Source organism: Nelumbo nucifera, chromosome 4 (assembly GCF_055504915.1).
Source record: "Nelumbo nucifera cultivar China Antique chromosome 4, China Antique-T2T, whole genome shotgun sequence".
Taxonomy (NCBI): domain Eukaryota; kingdom Viridiplantae; phylum Streptophyta; class Magnoliopsida; order Proteales; family Nelumbonaceae; genus Nelumbo; species Nelumbo nucifera.
The window spans coordinates 35,926,952-35,946,938 of NC_142652.1; the positions used below are offsets into that span (position 1 = coordinate 35,926,952).

Consider the following 19,987-nt stretch of genomic DNA (forward strand, 5'->3'; position numbering starts at 1 on the left):
TTACCCACCTAGGAGATGTGATACCAGAAAAATAAACTTTCCCTAATCCCTACATAAATTTAAAAAAAAAACATGAATTTCTTGATAAATGAAAACTAAAATTCCATGGCCAACTTTCCCCCTCTCAAAATCGATAAAAAGAACGCCCCCTAATCATTATCCTGTATAGTAACTATTTAATAGAAGAAGTCAGTAAACTTTACTTTACACCCAACCTCCAAACAGCTGTTAATGTTTAAATGGTGTAATCTACCTACTACCCTCCATTTGCCATTTAAGTCTCCCACTCCACAAAAAGCTGCCTATTTACAAATAGATTATCTACCGAGCATTGACCTCTTCAACCAGCTGACCATTACCTCCATTGTAACTAAGAATGTAAGGTAGGCCACGCTAGGTCGGGTCCCGGTCACCCTAACCCAACCCGGGTTAGGTTGGATTTGGGTTGGCCCAACTTCTTTAGTTCATCCTTCCAAGTGTTCTTGTTTTCTAAACTAAGAACTAAAGATTAAGGATTAAGGTCACAATTAAGCTTTAACATTTTTTTGTCAGTCAATTAAGCTTTAACATTGTGCTATATTTGAAAGGGCATGTTACCATGCTTTAAAAAAAATTGCTTTAAATTTAAATTTGTGGATAATAATGTTATGTTTAAATTATACTAAAGTATCACAAGTTCGAGTTTTAACTTTCGATTAATTTTATTCATAAAATATAATATCAAAGTCATTTTCAATTCATGATCACTTTTAGTTAAATTTATTTATATTATTCAATATCCAAGAGCAATCCGAACTCGATTCAAATCCTAGATCCAATTCGAAATTCAAAGTCGAAAATAAAACTAATCAAATTTCCCAAAATAAATGTAAGTTGCCCCCAAAACTAGTCTCCTTTCATCAGTTCATGGAAACCAGGGAGAAAGCACCTGAATCTCCATCCCCCTAATGGTTCAGTTCATGCTGCTGCAATGATAATAGGAGTTTCCCATGCTATTGGTGCCTTGATACAGAATGCACTCCCTGTGCTCTTGAAAAGCAACTAATAAAAGATCAGAATTAACAATAATACGCAATTTCTCATGATTTTCAAATTTTACAAAGATATTCCATTAAGATTATCACTAAATGATCAGGCAAGGCTGAAACATTGTCTATGTATGAAGAATAAATATAAAAACTCTGCTCAACCAAATTACCAAACCAGGTCTACAAATACATTCCACAAACTAAAGATAGAAAAGAAGAAATGAAATGAAAAGTTTGCCTCATCACTAAGGATGAGATGTACTAGTATTACTACATGTCGTGGTATGCGGTATGCCTACTTTCCATATGCGTGTCTTATCCACCTGCCCTCACTTGGCCAGCATCATTCTCACAAATTCTTCATAGTTGACTTGACCATCACCGTCAACATCTGCCTCTCGGATCATCTCATCCACTTCTTCATCTGTTAATTTCTCTCCCAGGTTGGTCATCACATGTCGTAGCTGCCCATTTTCAAATAGACAACCAAAAATGGTCAATTTCTTCTGGCCAAGAAGAAAAAACAATAGTATATTTGAAAGGGACAAACATATCCCAACAGCTCCAATAACATCTAAAAGGTATATGTTAATACTTTGGAGTAATGATGGTCTGTTTTGTAATTAGAAATGTTGCTTGCCGGTCTGTTTAGTTTAACTGTTTAAGGAGCCAGCAACTTTCAGAGTTTAAGGCATTTTCTGTACCTGGTAGTTAAGATGGCAATCCAGAATAGGTGACCATTTGAGGGGGATTTCATACAGTGGCCTCTGGTGTTGGTGTTACATGAGCTGAGAAACCCAGAACGCCATGAAGCCATGTTCAGTAAAACACCAGAAAGCTGATAAAAGGGACTCCGGATCTCCTGCCCACAACACACAACCTCCATGCATTGGGAACATCTCCCCATGCATAATACTATGTAGGAGGATGAGAAGTTCCCCATGTGTGACTGTGATGTTATGTGGGTAGGTGTGGGCAGAGTTCTAGTGGGCAGGAGATCCGGACTCAATAAAAGGCTTACATGAGCTGCAAAATCGACTTTCAGGTAGAGCTATCTCAGGTAGCTTCTCCAAAGTGGCTCAGTCAAAGCAGCTCAATCAATATAAAAGCCCTCCCAAACAAGACCTAACATTGCCACCGTTTCACATGTGTTCAGCTTATGGTCATTTTTCAATGATGCAAAAAGAGTCATATCCTCACAATTGATGATTTGAAATGTAATTAAAAAAATATTCAACAAATTCTATGGAAATCATTCGTATGTGAAAAGTCAAATAGATGATAAGGCATGGGATATCGAGAGGGCTCCCTGTGACACAGGCATCAACATTTGCCATCTCAATCCTCCATGTCACAGGAAATCCCTCTATGCAGGCTTCAAGCTGGCAGAAAGATACCAGAATGCATTTTCCCTCATTCAAGCAGAGAGAGAAAGAGAGGAGAGAGAAAGAGAGAAAGAGAGAGAGAGAGAGATTACCTCTGCAGCAGAAATAAACCCATTTTGGTCCTTGTCAAAGACCTTAAACGCTTCCTTCAATTCCTCCTCAGAATCAGTGTCCTTCAAGAGCAGAGAAGAAAAGAATATCAGATAGATGAATTTGCTGATCAAAAAAATATATATATCAGATAGATGAATTTTAAAGCCAAAGGCACATTGGGCCAAACTACTAGATTTTTTATTGATAAATTATTGAAATGCCATCTGACTAGGTGTGAAACTAGGTAAATATATGTCAAACTGTGAACAGGTGTTATTTGCATTCAATCTTACACCCAATGGATAAGAATATATACTTAATGAAAATGCTAGGGTATTAACTATCCATTATATAAAAGTGGAAAATCAATATAATGCATTTTAGACCTGCTGATTGAACATTATAAAGAGTAAAGGCTGTTTTTTGTTAGGCACAAAACTAGACTTATTATTTATGTAAAAAGTTTATCAATGGCTTCTAGTCAGTAACATTCTCATGCCACAATCCAGGATTAAGTTTGGGGCTTTGAAAGTTGTCATTTAATATATGGTCATACATTAAAAAATATAAGCACATGTGACTATGACTACATCAGATTCTAATAGGTTGTCACCACGAGAAAGAACAATTTGAAAAAAACATATAAACCACAGTCCACAGAAGATAATGCAGTACAAGAACCATGTCTTTAAATTGTACAGTGAAGAGGGGAAAACCAGTATAACATAGTTTTAGCTAAGTTAGGAATAAGAATTTCATCCCCCAACCCCACAGAAAAGTATACCAGCATTTTAACTACTGCCTGAAGCCTCAAGCCCTAGGGAACACTGGTTTGCAGCAATCAATTTTTTTCATGAGTTGGTTTACAGCAATACAATGTACGGTCAGAACTCCATGACAGCTGTCTTGCCATCTTTTGAGGCCCAAAGGTTGGCAGAATTTTGAGAAAAAGCAGGTCAAAAATGAAAACAAGGCAAAATTGGGCCCTGAAGCAGTTACCAGGTGAGGTTGTGGTAGAAAGTTCAAAAGATGCACTATGTCACAGCTAAAACTACATTCCAAAATAGCTCCTTGACAAACTTGAACCATGTAATGTAGTAGAGCAATAATAATAATACTGTCTCAAAGCAGAAATACATAAGCTGTATAAAAATAGAAGTTCAATACAGCAAATATTAGTTACTTTTGCCCTGAAGCTCTTTCACATTTTGCACTGTGAATTAAACTCACCTTCATCTTCCTTGCCATCAAATTAAGGAACTCAGGGAAATCAATTGTCCCATTTTGGTCAGCATCAACCTCATTAATCATATCCTGGAGTTCAGCTTCAGTTGGATTTTGGCCCAAAGACCTCATAACGGTACCCAGTTCTTTGGTGGTGATGCAACCTATACAAGGATTTGGATTTCAGAAAGAAAACATCATATTTCACGTGAAGATGAAACGCTTATTTTTTTGTCAACAGTTGGAATATTCAAGGACTTCCGAAGCTTGTTTTTTTCCTTCTTGGTTTCCATTAAAAAGTTACATCAATGACTTTGGCAATCATCAATGGTGGAGAAAACATTAAGGGATGTTGTCTCAGCTTCAAAGATTTCTCAAGGCGAACATAACTTGTTACCTTGTAATCACAGTTGATAGGTTGACAGTATAGAATCTTCAGGCTTGATAACAGCATTATGCTATAAATCAAATTACATTTAGAAAATAATAAAGTTATAGATTAAGAAATAGCAATTCAAGAACAGGTCATATTATGTAGAAAAGCTGCCAAAGTGCATTCAGGACGCACTTGGTTTTGAATAACCCAATAAACACCATGAAACATCCATAAATATTGTATAAGATTTCAATGAGAGTGCCAACACAAAAAGGTAGCACTTATAGAAATCACCTTTCTTTTACTATTTATCAGAGGTGCTCACGGGTCAGGTTGGATCGGTTTCAGGGATTTTGTTCAACCGACCCAACATGGTTGGGTTGCTTACTCAGCAAACCAAAACCGACCAACACTGAAGTAAAACCCAAACATGAAGGGTCGGTTTGGGGAATCTACTTAAGAGACTTCAGATGTGCCAGGCGGCTCAGACCCAAACAAGAGGTTGTGTAGTGTGTGAATGATGTGGACGCGTATTGGGAGCAGCAGCAGCAATGATCCGGTGTTCTCATCCTATCCAATTCGGCAGCAACAGTCTTATCCATTCAGCAGATTAGATTAGACTATCTTGTTATTCTTATCTTATTAAGTTAGTAGATTAGATTATCTTATCTTATTAGATTAGGATTAAGAGAGACTTATCTTATTAGATTAGGATTAAGAGAGACTTATCTTATTAGATTAGGATTAAGAGAGATTATCTTATCTTATTAGATTAGGATTAAGAGAAGACTTATCTTATCTTATCAAGATAGAGTTTGAGGTCTCCCTATTCAACAAGGAGTCTCCCTAAGAGCAGGACTCTTGTAATCTCCAATTTAAGGAGCCACTATTATTGAATAAAGGCATCCAAGAATTTCAGTCAAAGAAAAGAGTAAAGGAGAGTTAGGGTGATCTCTTGGACAAATCACCCCTTAGGGTCTGCACGCAAAGGGAGGGGCAAGGGGAAGCTAGAGGTTCTCCCTATGACGAGATCCTACAGCCGGGCCCATAACATTGAAACTGTCCATGACAGAAATTTCTCCCTAAGTTTGGCAAGTTTAAGCCTTATGGGTCTTTCTTGCAAGTCTTGCCAATCCCAAAAAGGCAATGGATAAAAGTGTGGGTCTTATTTCAATTAGACTTTGAAATTGACTCAAACTATGGCATAAAGTTCAGCTTTTCCTATATCCCATTTTTCCTTTTGTGTGTAAACTTTCCAACTCAAAAAACAAAATAAAAAAAGAGGGAGGACGAAATATTAGAAAACAAGAAATATCAATCCTAAGACCCAAGACAAAAGCAATTCCCCATTTGACAATTGTTACATAAAGCAATTAACTAATTTAGGAAAAGACTATGGACTAAGGAGCAACAGGATTGAAAGTTGGAAACACACTTTACATTACATGTTCGGTTCGGTTTGGGGTGATTTCAGTTTTCACACTTGAAAACCAAAACCGACCCAATTTATCGGTTTATTTACTTACAAGAACCAAAACTGACTGGCGATTTTGAAAAACAGACCAAATCGGGTTGGGTTATGACTTAAAGCAAATGTTTTCTACACATTCCAATGCTAACTTTATCCTCACATTGATATAGAAAAAAATAGCTTTATTTACCTGCAAAAAAAAATTAACACAGCACTCTGAGATTCTGAAAATAGATAGATTACATGAGGGCCCAATCAATTTAGATCAACAAATATCATTATAAAGTAATTCACAAGCACCCAAATCCTAAAGGGTAACATAAAGTGGACAATGATAGAGCATGGTAGCAGGACAGTATTCATGTAGACTACCCCAAATACTTGGGATTAATGTTGATGAACTGAGTCGATCTGACTCCTGATTTAGGAAGTTGCATGTCTTAGTAAGTCTTCTCCATATACTCTCTTTCAGGCTTTATGACAACCAAACACTTCTATCATTAGATGTTGATAAAAGGAGGACAGCAACATCTAATTTATAGGCAACATAAGGATTGAAATTCATATCAAATATTCAAAATAAGTTTTGCACTTTACAGCTACCATTCAATATAAGAAAAAAAAAGCAATTGATCCATCGAAATGCTTATTGATTTCACAGGTAGCCAGTGCATCAGCAGTTCAGTTAGCATCAATGCTTAAAGTGCAGCAACAATTTTAACTTACAGTGTTTAGACTGCAAGAGCATTATTTGAAGATTGCTCTAGAACAAACTAATTGTACTTGTTTTGTATAGGCCATTTGGTAATGGCTGAAGTGGTTTAAATGAAATACTTATTGCTTTGAAATTTAGTGAAGAAGTCATTAAATACATTGTGAGCTCCTTAATGGCTAAATGTCTTGTTGGTTTGATTGCTATACTGCTAAAATTTTTATTATATGCCTGTTTTATCCACTAAAAGACAAATTGACAAAGCAATAAGTCATTCAGTTCAGCCACTTCAGCCATTATAAAATGGCCCCCAGGGTAAACATTGGACAGACCAGACTATGACATGAGAAAGAACTAACTAAAATATATGCTTCCCTCAGGGTCTAAGAAAACATACGGATATTATCCAACATGTTTTGGAAAATAGAGCAGAATAGCTTTGACAATTCTATGGTGTGGATGAAATTCTTTCAGTTTCTAGGCAATATTTAATGCATAGGTCATCTCCCAAAAAAATCATTTTGTTAAAGATTCGTCAAGAAATTCATTTTGTGACTCTGGAACTTTGAATTCTTGTTATTGGCAATATAAGGAAACAGAGAAAAAAAGGACATCCAGATGCAAATAAGGTCTGAATGTTCTAAGGAGATCCAAAACCTTTACACAAGAGGATCAAGTAAGAGAAAGGAAAAATGAAGACAACAACAACAACGAGCAAAAGATCCTCTTGCAATGGGGAGGGGGGGAGAAAAAGCAAGGAAACACGCGTGTTTATAAATAGAAGCTAAAAAATGAACTCTCTTATTAATTTTTTAGTAGTACCGGCAAATGGAAGCAGGAAGTGTAAATCTATAAATAAAAAACACAAATATAATATAAAATACTAGAAGTATAAGATCTCGATCTATCATTCTCACATTCCAGATCGACAATCCCTCTAATATTTAGAAACAAAACAGTATCAAGAGTAAAGTAAGATTCCCTCTGCTCAAAGCAAGAATGCATGGATAATAATCAATAACAGTCGAAACTTGTACACCTAAAATAGAAGAGAAAAGCGACTGAAGAAAATAAGCCACTAGCATTTCCATGCAAAACCAGAATGTAATGATCTGTCACTGCTCAACTTAATCATTTCGAATCTACACAGTTAAAGCTCCAAAACTTAACAACCTGTCTAAGTCAACACATTAGGGTTTCAATTTGAAAAGAACCTCCAAACGAGGGCCATAGCTCAATGACGTTACTAAAAACAAGAAATAAACAGATGGAGATAAAATCTACCATCGCCATCCTTATCGAAGAGACTGAAAGCCTCCTTGAACTCCGAGATCTGTTCTTCGGTGAGCTGTTCCGCCATTGATTTTTCAAACAAGAAAAAACTGAAAAATGAGAGAGAGAGAGAGGGAGAGAGAGATTTGCGCAGCGGGTTTTGGTTTCTGTAATAAAAGCGCAGGTTTCCTTCAAAAAATGTCCATGAAGACTAGTTGTCACGTGGCATGGGCTGTATTGGTTGAAACTTAGGACCCGCCATAATCTTTATTCCAATCAGAAGGCTGTAGGGGCCGTTGATCTGAGTCACTCCATAGAGGTGGCACCGTGGCAGTGTCATTTCAACACTGAAATGTTGGCTCATTTTGCTTTTTTTCGCTGGATGGGCCCATTTATGGTAGAGGGATGGGCCCATCTTGTTTACACCTTAGACCCATCAGATCAAACAGGTCCAACAACCATATGACGTGACATAAATCCAACCAATACGTGGTTGTCAATGGACCGTTGGACGGATAGCGAATTGGATCCACACCTTCCAGGATTGATGGGGCAGTAGGCCCACACACAACAATACTGGTATATTCTTCAAAAGTTGAAAGATCTATCTCTCTTTCAGTCATAGGATCATTTATATGCAGTGTGGATGAGAAATTGGTGTTGTTTAACACTGTCATGTAACGTGTAATAAGAGAATGTCATGTAACGTGTAATAAGAGAATAGGTATTGTGTAAGGCTGTCGACGTGAGGTAGTCTATACTTGAGGGGAATAAATGGAAGAAAAGAAGTGGCCAAATCCGTCGAGGGGCTTTTTATTTGGCGAGGAATTAGTCTATTGTAGTTCACCAGACCTGGAATTTTGATGAGAAGAGGAACAAAATGGTAGATGATTGCATGGGAAAATGGGAAAGGATTGATATAGGGGGTGCAACTTGGGCGGGCCTAACCCGAGCCCGAACAAGTCTAGCCCGAAATTTTATATGGGTTGGGCTTCTTAATTTTTCGGGCCGGGCCCTGATCCGAGTCCGGCCCAACTATATACATTCATACATGCATATGTATATATATGTAAATATGTAGTACACACACATACCGACAAACAAATGTGTATATCTATATACTACTATAAAAAGTATAAATAGCCTTTAAAATTTTTGGAATTTTTCTTGACTAAAACACACCCTTTTTTGAAATATGGTCCCTTTATTTTGAGGGTGAAAAATGTAAATTGAATACTATTATTCAATGCATTCAATTCCCTCATTAAATCTCACATTTAAGGTATTAACTCCCATTCACCCTCATATATTTAAAGCATTTTTATTTATTATCATCACTAAATTCCACTAATTAAAAGCCATACATTATAAATTAATAATTTCAATAAAATAAAAACTTATACTTTTAAAATATACATGGAAAAATAATGTTATCATCTAGGTGGTGGTAAGAAATTAAACCATTCTGGATCAAATGCGCCAACTCATGTTGCCACAATTAAATAATAAAAAATTCAAAAATAGATAAAATTTCAAAAAATATAGAAATTAAAGAAATATTTAGGAACATTTTTAATATCATATATTCGACACATTAAACAATAATAATTGTGATAAATATGAAATATTTTTATTAATTATGGAAATGGAATATAAAATTTAAAACCAATTAGAAATAAAACCATTTTTCTATTCTCTTCTCTCTCATTAAATCTCATATCTAAGTTATACTCTCATTAAATCCTATATTGGAGATATGTTTTTCTCATCATTAACTTCTACTAATTAAATCAACAACATTAATTTTAATAGTATAAAAATAAATATTTTGAAAAGTAATTTGAAAACAAAACCATTTTCTTCCCTCTCAGTGATGGGTATAAGCAATTCAACCATTTGGGGTTAAATGATTTAATCAACAATGTCATAATGTAATAATAATAAATTAAAATAAATAAAATATAAAATATAGAAAAAACAAAAATGATTGTGCATTTCTCTAATATTTTATATTCATTATACTAAACAAAATAAATATAAAATATAAGAAGTGCTTTTATAAATGATGAAAATGGAATGTCAAATCTAAAATCAACATAGAAATGAAATGGTGTCATAGTCAAATAATAAAATTTTAAAATTAAAAAATAAAAAGAATCACAAAAATAAAAAACTAGAGAAAATCTAAAAGCCAAACTATTTTCCTTTTCGAGTCGTGGGTTGGGTCAAATGGGTTAACCGAAGATGGCATAGTTAAACAATAAATCTTTAAAAGGTAAAAAAAAGTACAAATAATTAAAGCTATTTTTCTACCCAGACCGTGGGTCAATTATCCAACTTTTCAAATAAACTCATGGCATCATAATTGAAAAATAAATAATTAAAAAAAAAAAGAAAACACAAAAAATGAAAAAAGTATAGAATTTTTTTAAAAACATTTAGAAGCATTTCTAATGTTATATATTCATCATATTAAATAAAAATAATTGTTAAAATAATTTTTTTATTTATGATGGAAATAGAACACAAAATTTAATAATAATAATAATAATAATAATAATAATAATAATAATAATTCTTATTGTAATTTAAAATTTCCACATAAAGTCAGAATGTTTTTTTGTATATTTACTTATTTACTTTTATATTATACATACATACAAATGTACATATAGTATATTTATTTATAATATTAAAAGTATCAATGAGGGTGTAGAACTTTACTAAACTACCCTTATTTTTGAATTTAGTCTCTCTTTAACTCTAAGAGCTAATAATGTAATTGTTGGAATATAATTTTCACCTTATTTAATTCCCTCTTATTATGTCTTATCTTTAATGTATCAACTCACATTCTCTCACATTAAATCTTGTACTTGATGTATTTTTTATTTAATAATTCTAATAATTGGATCTTTATCAAATACAAAAATAATTTTTAACAATATAAATCCATGTTTTGAAAGGGTAAAATGCTAAAATGTCCCTTGAAGTTTTTAACCATTGCTGAAAACTTCCCATGAAGTTTGGTAATTGCAATCACCTCTCTTGAACATTAACATAGCTGCAAGTATAACCTTTCTCTTATAATCCTCTAACAAGAGGCATGAAAATGTTCAAAATAATCATGTAGTTACTTTGACTAAAATGTTTACTTTCCAAGTTTTCCCTTCATATCAATCAATACCCCAAACTTAGGGGTGGATTCAAGCTGAATATCTGGCTATTCGAGCTCAACTCACTCATAAACTAGCAAGCTCGAGCTCAAGCTAGATTCGAATTAGAGACTTGAGCTTGATCTCAACTCGAGTGAAAAGCTCAAAATTTTGAGCTCGGCTCAGCTCGTGCTCAGCTACCTTTGATTACAGGTCCCCCTCAGCTGCTAAAGTGTTGAGCTGAGGTCTCCCTAGCAACCGAGGTGCTGAGTTGAGGTCTCCCTCAGCTACTGAAGTGCCGAGTTGAGATTTCCCTAGCAGTCAAAGTGTCGAGCTGAGGTCTCCCTCAGTTGTCAAGGTGTTGAACTGAGGTCTACCTCAAAGGCCGAGGTGCCAAGCCGAGGTCTCCCTTAGTAGTTGAGGTGACACCCTATGTACACATACTCGATTAGGCTTGTGAGCCTCATGAGCTGAGCTTTATTAAGCTCGAGCTCAGCTCGATTAGAAAATAAGCCTATATATTAGCCTCGAGTTCGGCTTGAAGCTCAGTTTAGACCGAGCTGAGATGAGCTCGAACAGCTCGTGAGCAACTCGGCTTATGGCCACCCCTACCCCAAACCCTTCCAAACTTTTCTGAAATTGATTTATTTTATAAATTTTCCTTTCATATGAATCCCTCAAAGGTAAAGTTGCAATTTTAAACTTTTTTTATTGTTTAAAGTTTGTATTGTTTGTTATGCAAAAACTAGCCTCAATAATAACTACATGGGTATTTTGGACATTTGTGTGCCTCTTGTTAGAGGATTCTAAGAGAGGGGGGGTCTACTTGCAAATGTATTAAAAAATTCAAGGAGGCGATTGCAATCACCAAACTTCAGGGTAGATTTCAACAACAGTTAGAAACCTCAAGGGAGGTTTTAGTAATTTATCTTTTTTTCAACTTAACAAAAAAAAAAAAAAAAACAAATCCATTCTTCCATCCGAATGGTGGGTAAGCCAATTCAACCATCTGGGCTAATTGGGTGAATCCATGATGTCATAGTTAAATAAAAGATGTAGAAAAAATGGGTCATTTCTCCAATATTTTATATTAATCATATAAAAGAAAAAAAGTGTAATAAACAAAAATTGTTTTCATTGATAATGCAAATGAAATACAAATTTTAAAACCAACAAAAAAATGAAATTGGTTTCCTATTTGGTTTAGGTCAAATGTGTCAATATTTGATGTCATAATTAAATAATAAAAATTCAAAACATGATAAAAATTCAAACAATGAAAAAAATACATAAGTTCTAAAGAACATTCATAACTGAATTGTATATTAGTGTTGCAAAGATAGTGTGTGAATGTCCGAAAAAATTATTTTGTGCAGTGTTTGTTTGGGTCGTATACTTTTACTGATTTGGAGACTATTAGCCCTCAACGTTCCGATGAACTTTTGTAAGTAAATTATTGTATAATGTTGCGAGGATTTTTGAGTGTGTGTGAATTTTTTAAAATTTTATACAATACCAACCCCCAAATTTTTGTGAAAAAATTTTAACTTTGTTAGCTCTAAAATTTTTAAAAATTTCCCCAAATTTTGTTTAAAAGTTTAACTTTTTAAACCGCCAAAATTTAAAAAAAAAAACTTTATTAGCCCAAAATTTTTAGAATATTTTAATATTATCAGCCCCCAAATTTTTCAAAAAAAATTCAATTTTATTAGCCCTTAAATTTTGGAAAATTTCAATTTTATCAGCCCTAGTATTGGCAAGGTAATATTGAATAATACAAAGTTGTAAATGTTGATGGGTGTGCAAGTATTGTGTATTGTGATTTACGGAAGGTTGTATTGCTTAGTTTGCATATGGGGTATTTGTGAAGTAAATGCAAATATGTGATGTTGTAATTATGGTGGCATGAATATGAGTATGCAATATATGAATATGAATGTTAGTGTGTTAATGTATGGGCATGTAATGGTGTCGCGGGTTATAAGTTTTTGGTGTAAGAGTTGTTTTATCATATATGAGGGATGTTGAATGGTACATTGTAAGTGATGTGTATAGAATTATGAATGTTATGCATGTGGTGGTGTTATGATTGTAGTGTTGTGGGTATGTGATGTATAAATGTGTATGTATGAGATTATGCATATGTATTCGAGTATGATTGTTATTGTTGAAATGCATATGAAATATAAAATTTGTGTATAGCTACCAGTTGTGGGAATTAGTATTGAATATCTCTTAAAGATAGACTTTGTACTGTAAAAATACATTCATCACGAATTGATATGATAGTTGTCATCCTTAACACAATGTTAGTGCCTAAAGGATTACCGTCGAACCATAGTCCCTAGGAGTTACTAAGTTTACTTGGTAGCTTTGTGCCTTTTTGATACACAATGCCTAAATGATTATCGTTGAGCCAAAGCCCCCAGAGTTATTGGGCCTTTTGGCATCTTTATGCCTTTTTAATACATAGTGCCTAGAGGATAACTATCGAGCCGAAGCCCCTCAATGTTACAGGGTCTTTGGCTACTTGGTGCCTTTTTTGATACATATATACGGGTAACACCCTCAAGCTAAAATTGTGATCATTCGTACAATGTCGTGGAGGGGTAACACCCTCAGGCTGATTTTGTAATTATTTGTGCAGTGCCGAGAAAGGGTAATGCCCTTGGAATAATTTATAATCATTTATACAATGTCACAGAGGGGTAACACCCTCAGACTGATTTTGTAATAATAAAGCCCTATATGTAGTGTTGTGGAGGGGTAACATCCTCGGGCAGGGCTAAAGCAATAATGAAGTCTTGTGCAACATTATGGAGGGGTAACACCCTCGAGCAGGACTGAAGCAATAATCCATGTGTAGTACCGTGGAGGGTAATACCCTCGAGAAGGGTTGAAGCAATACGAAGTTTTGTTCATTGGCGCGGAGGGATAACGCCCTTTGGTAGAACTAAAGCAATAACAAGGCCATGTGCAGTGTGATAGAGGGGTAAGGCCCTCGTACAGGGTAAAGCAATAATGTTTGAGCTACAAGTGTTATTAGTATGTGTATACACAAAGTTTTATAATACTTTTGCAAATGGAATTGTGTGAGAAAATCACACTTAAGTAGAGTTTATGAACTAACTTGAGGTCATAATCTGTTGTAAAGTTATTGGTAAATAATCAGCATGGATGTTAGTTGAAAAGTTATTTTTGGAACTATTCTTGGAAATCATTATGAAAATGTAAGAAAGCTATATGCCAAAATCATGAATATTCAAAGGTTCTTTTTCATGGGAACTATCCATGCTTGGAGTGTTTGTTGATCCTTCATGGGAACTCTAATTTATCTTCTTTATCTTGTACTACACCAAGCTCAATCTCGGCCATACGTTTGTCTACTAAATGAGCTTCTTATGAGAACTAAGAACTTTAATGAACAAAAAAAAAAAAAACGCATAATGGAATTCAAGAATCCTCTCAATCAAAAAAGTACTTAAATTATAAAAAAATTATCATTTGAATATAATTAGACCAAAAGATTATTTAAAATGTAAACAATGTTCTAATTAAAACATGGTACTTATCTTTCAAAAAAAAAGTTAAAACATGGTACTTAATTGTTTTTTTTTTACTAGACACTTCCTAATTCCTTTCTAATTAAAAGAAAAAATAAACTTTCTATTCATCAGACCTTACATTCAAAGAAGACAGTGATGCAATAGTCAGTGTGAAATGTTATCTTTTATTTTCTTTTTAATGAGTGTTTTTTTTCCTATTTTTATTTGTTATAAGTAACATTTTACTATAATATGTCTAGAGAAGTAGCTTATTAGCCAAAGGCCGTAAAATTAAGCAATGTTGCATGGGCACAATTATGGAATTAAAACTTGAGTGTCCATAAAAATGGAAACAAGGATTCATGTGCAAATGTATATAAACCATTAAATCAGTCTTTTATTGGTATTATAACATTCATTATCATCATAACATTTTAAAGTGTCCTGTTTCATTCCATTCTATTAATGCGTCATAGCATTCTCTACAAAAAAAAAAAAAAAAAAAAAAATCTAGAAGCTTATCTTTGTTGATAACATTTTAGACGAAAATGGAAGTAATGCACAAATTAACTATTTATGTCAAATAAGCAAGTAGATAAAGAAAATATTAGGGAAAAAAGAGCCTCTCAACAGTCCAAAATGTTGAAATGCAAACATCGAAACACATAGGATTTTGTCTAGTGAACTAGGTCCAAAAATACAGAACATCTTGTGATCGGAATTGCAGTTCATTAATATGATTGAATAGAAATGAATAAAAGGAATATGACATATATAAGAAAAGAAAACAAATGTATGAAAAATGAAGTAGGAGAAAGAACCTTATGTCAAGTGTAGGTGGAAGAGCACTATAAAATGGATGTCTCCATCCAAAATGAAACAAATTGTTTTTGAATAGTCGTTGTGCATTGAACTAGAAGTCAACGAGGACATTAAATCATGGGATTGACCTCAAACTAAAGGGCTGAGTTAGCCTAATTGAGTTGAGCTGGTGAGTCACAACACATAATAAAATTCTAAGATTAATCCATTCAAAAGTCTTCTAGTTGATAAGTGTCATGCATACCAAATAATAATGACATCTAGACATCTTCACAACTCACAAAGGAGGTCCATTTATCCATCCATCTTCAACACTGGACTCACATTTTATGTCAAGATAATTTTCATTCATTTTTTGTGCACCTTATCCATTGAGGTCAAGGAAATCTTCAATTTCATTGGACTCACATTTTATGTCAAGATAATTTTCATTCATTTTTTGTGCACCTTATCCATTGAGGTCAAGGAAATCTTCAATTTGCATGATTGTACTGTGCAAAAGAAATAAGAAATTGATCCTAATAAAAGAGTGTCATATGCAAAAAATAGGTATTCAAACATCGTACAACGAGCAAGGAGTCGAGTGTAATCATGGATTAGACAGGACCACAGTGGGCTAAATAAGGGGGATCTGTCATTCGTGGGCTGGGGTGCCACAGACAGGTTTAAATTTGGAAATAGGTTCTGAAAAGCTTAGCCCGTAGCCACTCCAAAATTAGAACCAGAGTGATCCATTCCCAAAGTACACATTGCCGCCCCACAACGTCCCACAGCACATCCTTGTCGTATATTAGTAACATCTTGCCATGATGACATTGTCAGTTCTGGTATTATCATCGGTAGATGTTCCTAATACACGGTGGGGATGTGTTGTGGGACGTTGTGGGGCGGAGATGTAAACTCCCATTCCCCTAGTTGTTTGGTTCAAACAAGAATGGGAACGAGAATTAGAATCATCAGGAGTGGGATTCTATTCCCAAAAAAGGGGCAGGAAATAGCCATTTGCTCAAATCGGGGAATGCCATTCCACTAGCAATGGGAATGGAATTCCAATTCCGCCCAACCAAATAGTTGGAATCGGAATAGCCAATTATAGACCCCTATTCCCACAAAGCAAAAGGGGGCTAATTTTATGTGATTTTTCAGGCATTGATTAGCATGAAGGATGGGGTCAAGGTCAATGCACGATGTAAGAGTTTTATATAAGAAAAAAAACTGCTCTTTTTGTGTTTGAGGCAATGTTTTAGAACCATCATTGACCCGGACAATTGAATTATTTGGCTTAGAGATCGTGCAGGCAACTGGTTCTGTTTCACCCTTAACCCATCCTTCAGTCAAAAACCGTTGACTTGGTCAGAGAACCACTGACCCAAATGGTTGAACCGCCAACTCGTTTAGCTCAGACAATGGTTCACTGTTTAAGAAAGTTGAGAGAGGGGAGAAACCGAGTCACTAAGAAATGAACTCAGATCTGAGATCCAATAGAGAGAAAGGGAGAGAGAGAAAAGAAGAAGAAGAAGCAATTCTCAGTTCTCAGATCTCAGATCTGAGCTCTCAGTTTTCAGTTCTCAGAAAATTGAGATTTGAGATCCAATATTGTCGTTGCCTCACCATCACTGCCGCTATCGCCATTATTGCCACCAATGAGCATTGAACTCTCCTCTTCTTTCTTCTTCCCTCCTTACTTTCTTTTCTCTCCTTTTCTTTCTTTCCTTTCTCTCCTTCCTTTCTTTCCTATTTTTCCTTCTCAACCAACAATCTAGTCTCTTCTCCTTTCTCATATAAACACTTTACATGAAAAACAGATACAAACTGTCTGAACCATTTGACCCAAATGGTTGAACTGCTAACTCAGAAATTGATAGACAGAACAATTCCATTTCCAGCTTGTTCTTAAAACCTTGGTTCAAGGATCGAGTCCTAATACCATGTAAGTTGTCCAAGTTGATCTTGTCTCGAGTTCACTCGATTCATCCTATTGTTCTGCTTTGGTTAAACACTTAAAATGAGATATCACCTTATACGGCCGAGTTTGTTCAATCCTACATTAATCACTACTCACAAATGGAGATTGAAAACGGTGATTAGCAATAGTTGACTCCTATCGTTTCTTTATCAAACGGATACTGTTTTATTCTAATTACACCTGTCATAGGTCCAATTCCGCCTTACCTAGTTTGCAACATTCCAGTCAATCCATTATGTCAAATGGAAAGGAAAATATAGGGTGTCAACTAGACTGGATTTTATCGATTCCATTCTAGTCTAGCGTAAATCTATTACAAATGGACCAGGTTCAATCGAATCCAATGAATATTTTAGATCATCTTAGACCAGTCCAATTTAATGTATAGATCGTTCAATCTGTTCAAATTTGTTTTAATTTAGATCGGTTTCAACTCCAACCTAATCCATTGATACTTATATATAGACCAAATATTGGCTTAATTCAACTTAATCCAATATGTATTTTTGATCCATCCAAATGTCCAAAACTGATCCATTGACACTCATAAAAATTGATGGATGTCCTCATTCGGTGAGACATTATTCAAACATAAAGCAACATTTGGCTCTATCTACCCTTATTTTTAAAGTGAGTGAAATGCAGGTTGGAGGACTGAAGATTGGCATCGTGATGTTTAGACTTATTCGATGAGAGGGAAATTGTAAAGTGTTGATAATAACTAAGAGTTGTGGGTAGACATTCGATTACTCCGAACTCCTAACTCCGATATGTCACAAGTGTTCTCTTTGCCGCGCCATCAAGTGCCACTCATCGTGTCTACAACCGTCATTCTAGTGTCCAAGTGTGTGTCATGGGTGGGCTATGCATGTACTCTTGTATAGGAGGATTGCCAATGGTATTTCTGTAATTACCTTAGTATGACTTTTCATCTTTTTTATGTATCTTTATGTCAATCCCCCAAAAGCTTAACGTACTCTTTGAGGGGACGTAGGTAGTCGAGTGAATCAATAGCGTGTAAAGGTTAAGCACGAGATCCCCTCGACATTGAACTGCGTGTTTGTGTTTGCCATCTATTAATGCAACACAATTAGCCTTTTTGTTGATCCGTGTGCTATCTTGTTACCTTTTGTGTGTGTTTGCTTTGTTGCATAGGCTTACTCGCCCCATTCGAGTGCCGCACGGGGACTCAACGATTAGCCCCGTGACAGATAGGCACCTGACATTGGATGTGGGCACTTTGATTATAATAGGTTGATGTGTTTGAGTGTACAGGGGAGTCTTAATCGAGAACTTTGCCCCACGAGAACTCTGCCCACACCTACCCATAATACACTACCCCTCGTGAATTGGAAACATCTCCCCCTGCACAATACTATGCAGAGGATGAGATGTTCTCCATTTGTAGCTCCGGTAAACGTGGGCAGAATTTTAGTGAGCAAAAGATCCAGACTCAATGATTCCTGAGTCTACGATTGAAGCTGGGTTGGATTGGATGAAGCCGCTGATATTTAGGAGGTTTATAGTAAGATGTTTGAATGGTCGCAGGGTATGAGGAACACCAAAAATGCAGTGGAGGGGATGGTTAAGTCACAATAGCGGTCAAAGATGGGAGGGGGAAAGAAGAAAAAAGTGAAATAAAGCAGGAGAAAGCACAATATAGTAAGCACATTCAACAAGTACTTCTCCGTTGACATTTGTCAAAAGCGTTTTTTAATCTTTTTCAAGGGTAGGATGGGGTATTTTAAGGGGCATGTATCAAATCTTTTCTAAGTACTCATTTAATGTGCTAACAACATTGTGCCTACCTGATCCAGACTCGTTGTAGTAAGTGATTCAATGGGGTTACAACGGTGAGAAAAATAATGGGAAGAAGTCAGGGGAAGAGAGAGAGAGAGAGAGAACAAGAAGGAAATAATGAGATGGAGAGAAAGGAGAGGAGAAACATGTAGGAACACCTTGTCTCACACTAGAAAATTATAAAACTCTCTTTAGACTTTTAAGTAGGAGTTTGTTCACATTACTTAGGAGTATAGAAAGGAGAATATAGAGACTTGCTACTGCACAATACAAGTGTGTGCAAGTGTTACACTTTGCTCACATTTTGCATAAACAAATCATATTTTATTTTATATTTATCTTTTAAATACCACAGTTTACTGCTTGTTATTTTTCTTGGTCTACAACGCATTGGTTCTACTTGTTATTATTATTATTATTATTATTATTATTATTATTATTTGTAACAACAATGAATCAGAGTGAGGCCTCATAGAGGAGCACATGGTCTTGCCCGTGAATGTGGTGTTTGTAGAGGATGGCGCACCATTGGATTTCATATGTATATACTAGCAAGGACTCATGCAATGCACGAGCTTTGTTAAGTGAAGGCTAAACAATAGAAAGATAAAAGAGTATATAATTGTTTTATATTTTAACTTTTTAACAACCAATTCGATTGAACTCGATCTGAATTGGTCATTTTTCTACTATTTCTTATTGGCTTTGTTTCAGGAATTTTATATCCTAGCCAAGTTAGGTCAGTTTCGGTTTGGCCATTTGTAGGCCAACCAAAATCAAGCCAACCCAACCATAGATATATATTAGTATTTTATATTTTAAATACGATTTTTTAATATGGGAAGAGGGAAATTTCTCATATTTCTTAGTCTAAAATAATTTATATCATAAATTTAATTCTTTTTAATTTACTTTTCAAGAATACCATTGTAATTTATTTAAATTCAATTTTTAAGCTTAAATCTTTTAAACAAACAAACCAAACAAAAAAAAGACTCAAACAGATGCAACCCAAGTTGATGTGTTTTAACTAATGGTTAGTCTTTTTTTTTTAACTCCTCAACTTAGCCAAGTTGGTTTGGTAGGAAAAACTGCCTGAAAGCCAAACTGAACCAATCCTTGAACACTCCTAATTTCA

General features: G+C 34.9%; 1 protein-coding gene across 1 annotated transcript; it reads right to left on the minus strand.

The window, feature by feature from the left end:
* Nucleotides 1-1,058: 1,058 nt before the first annotated feature.
* Nucleotides 1,059-7,734, minus strand: LOC104607407 (calmodulin). The gene is made up of 4 exons (XM_010273048.3): nucleotides 7,574-7,734; nucleotides 3,737-3,894; nucleotides 2,506-2,586; nucleotides 1,059-1,492 (listed from the first exon to the last, which is right to left on the minus strand). The coding sequence occupies exons 1-4, from the start codon at nucleotides 7,647-7,649 to the stop codon at nucleotides 1,358-1,360; spliced, it is 450 nt and encodes a 149-aa protein (XP_010271350.1). The 5' UTR covers nucleotides 7,650-7,734; the 3' UTR covers nucleotides 1,059-1,357.
* Between the last annotated feature and the right edge of the window lie 12,253 nt (nucleotides 7,735-19,987).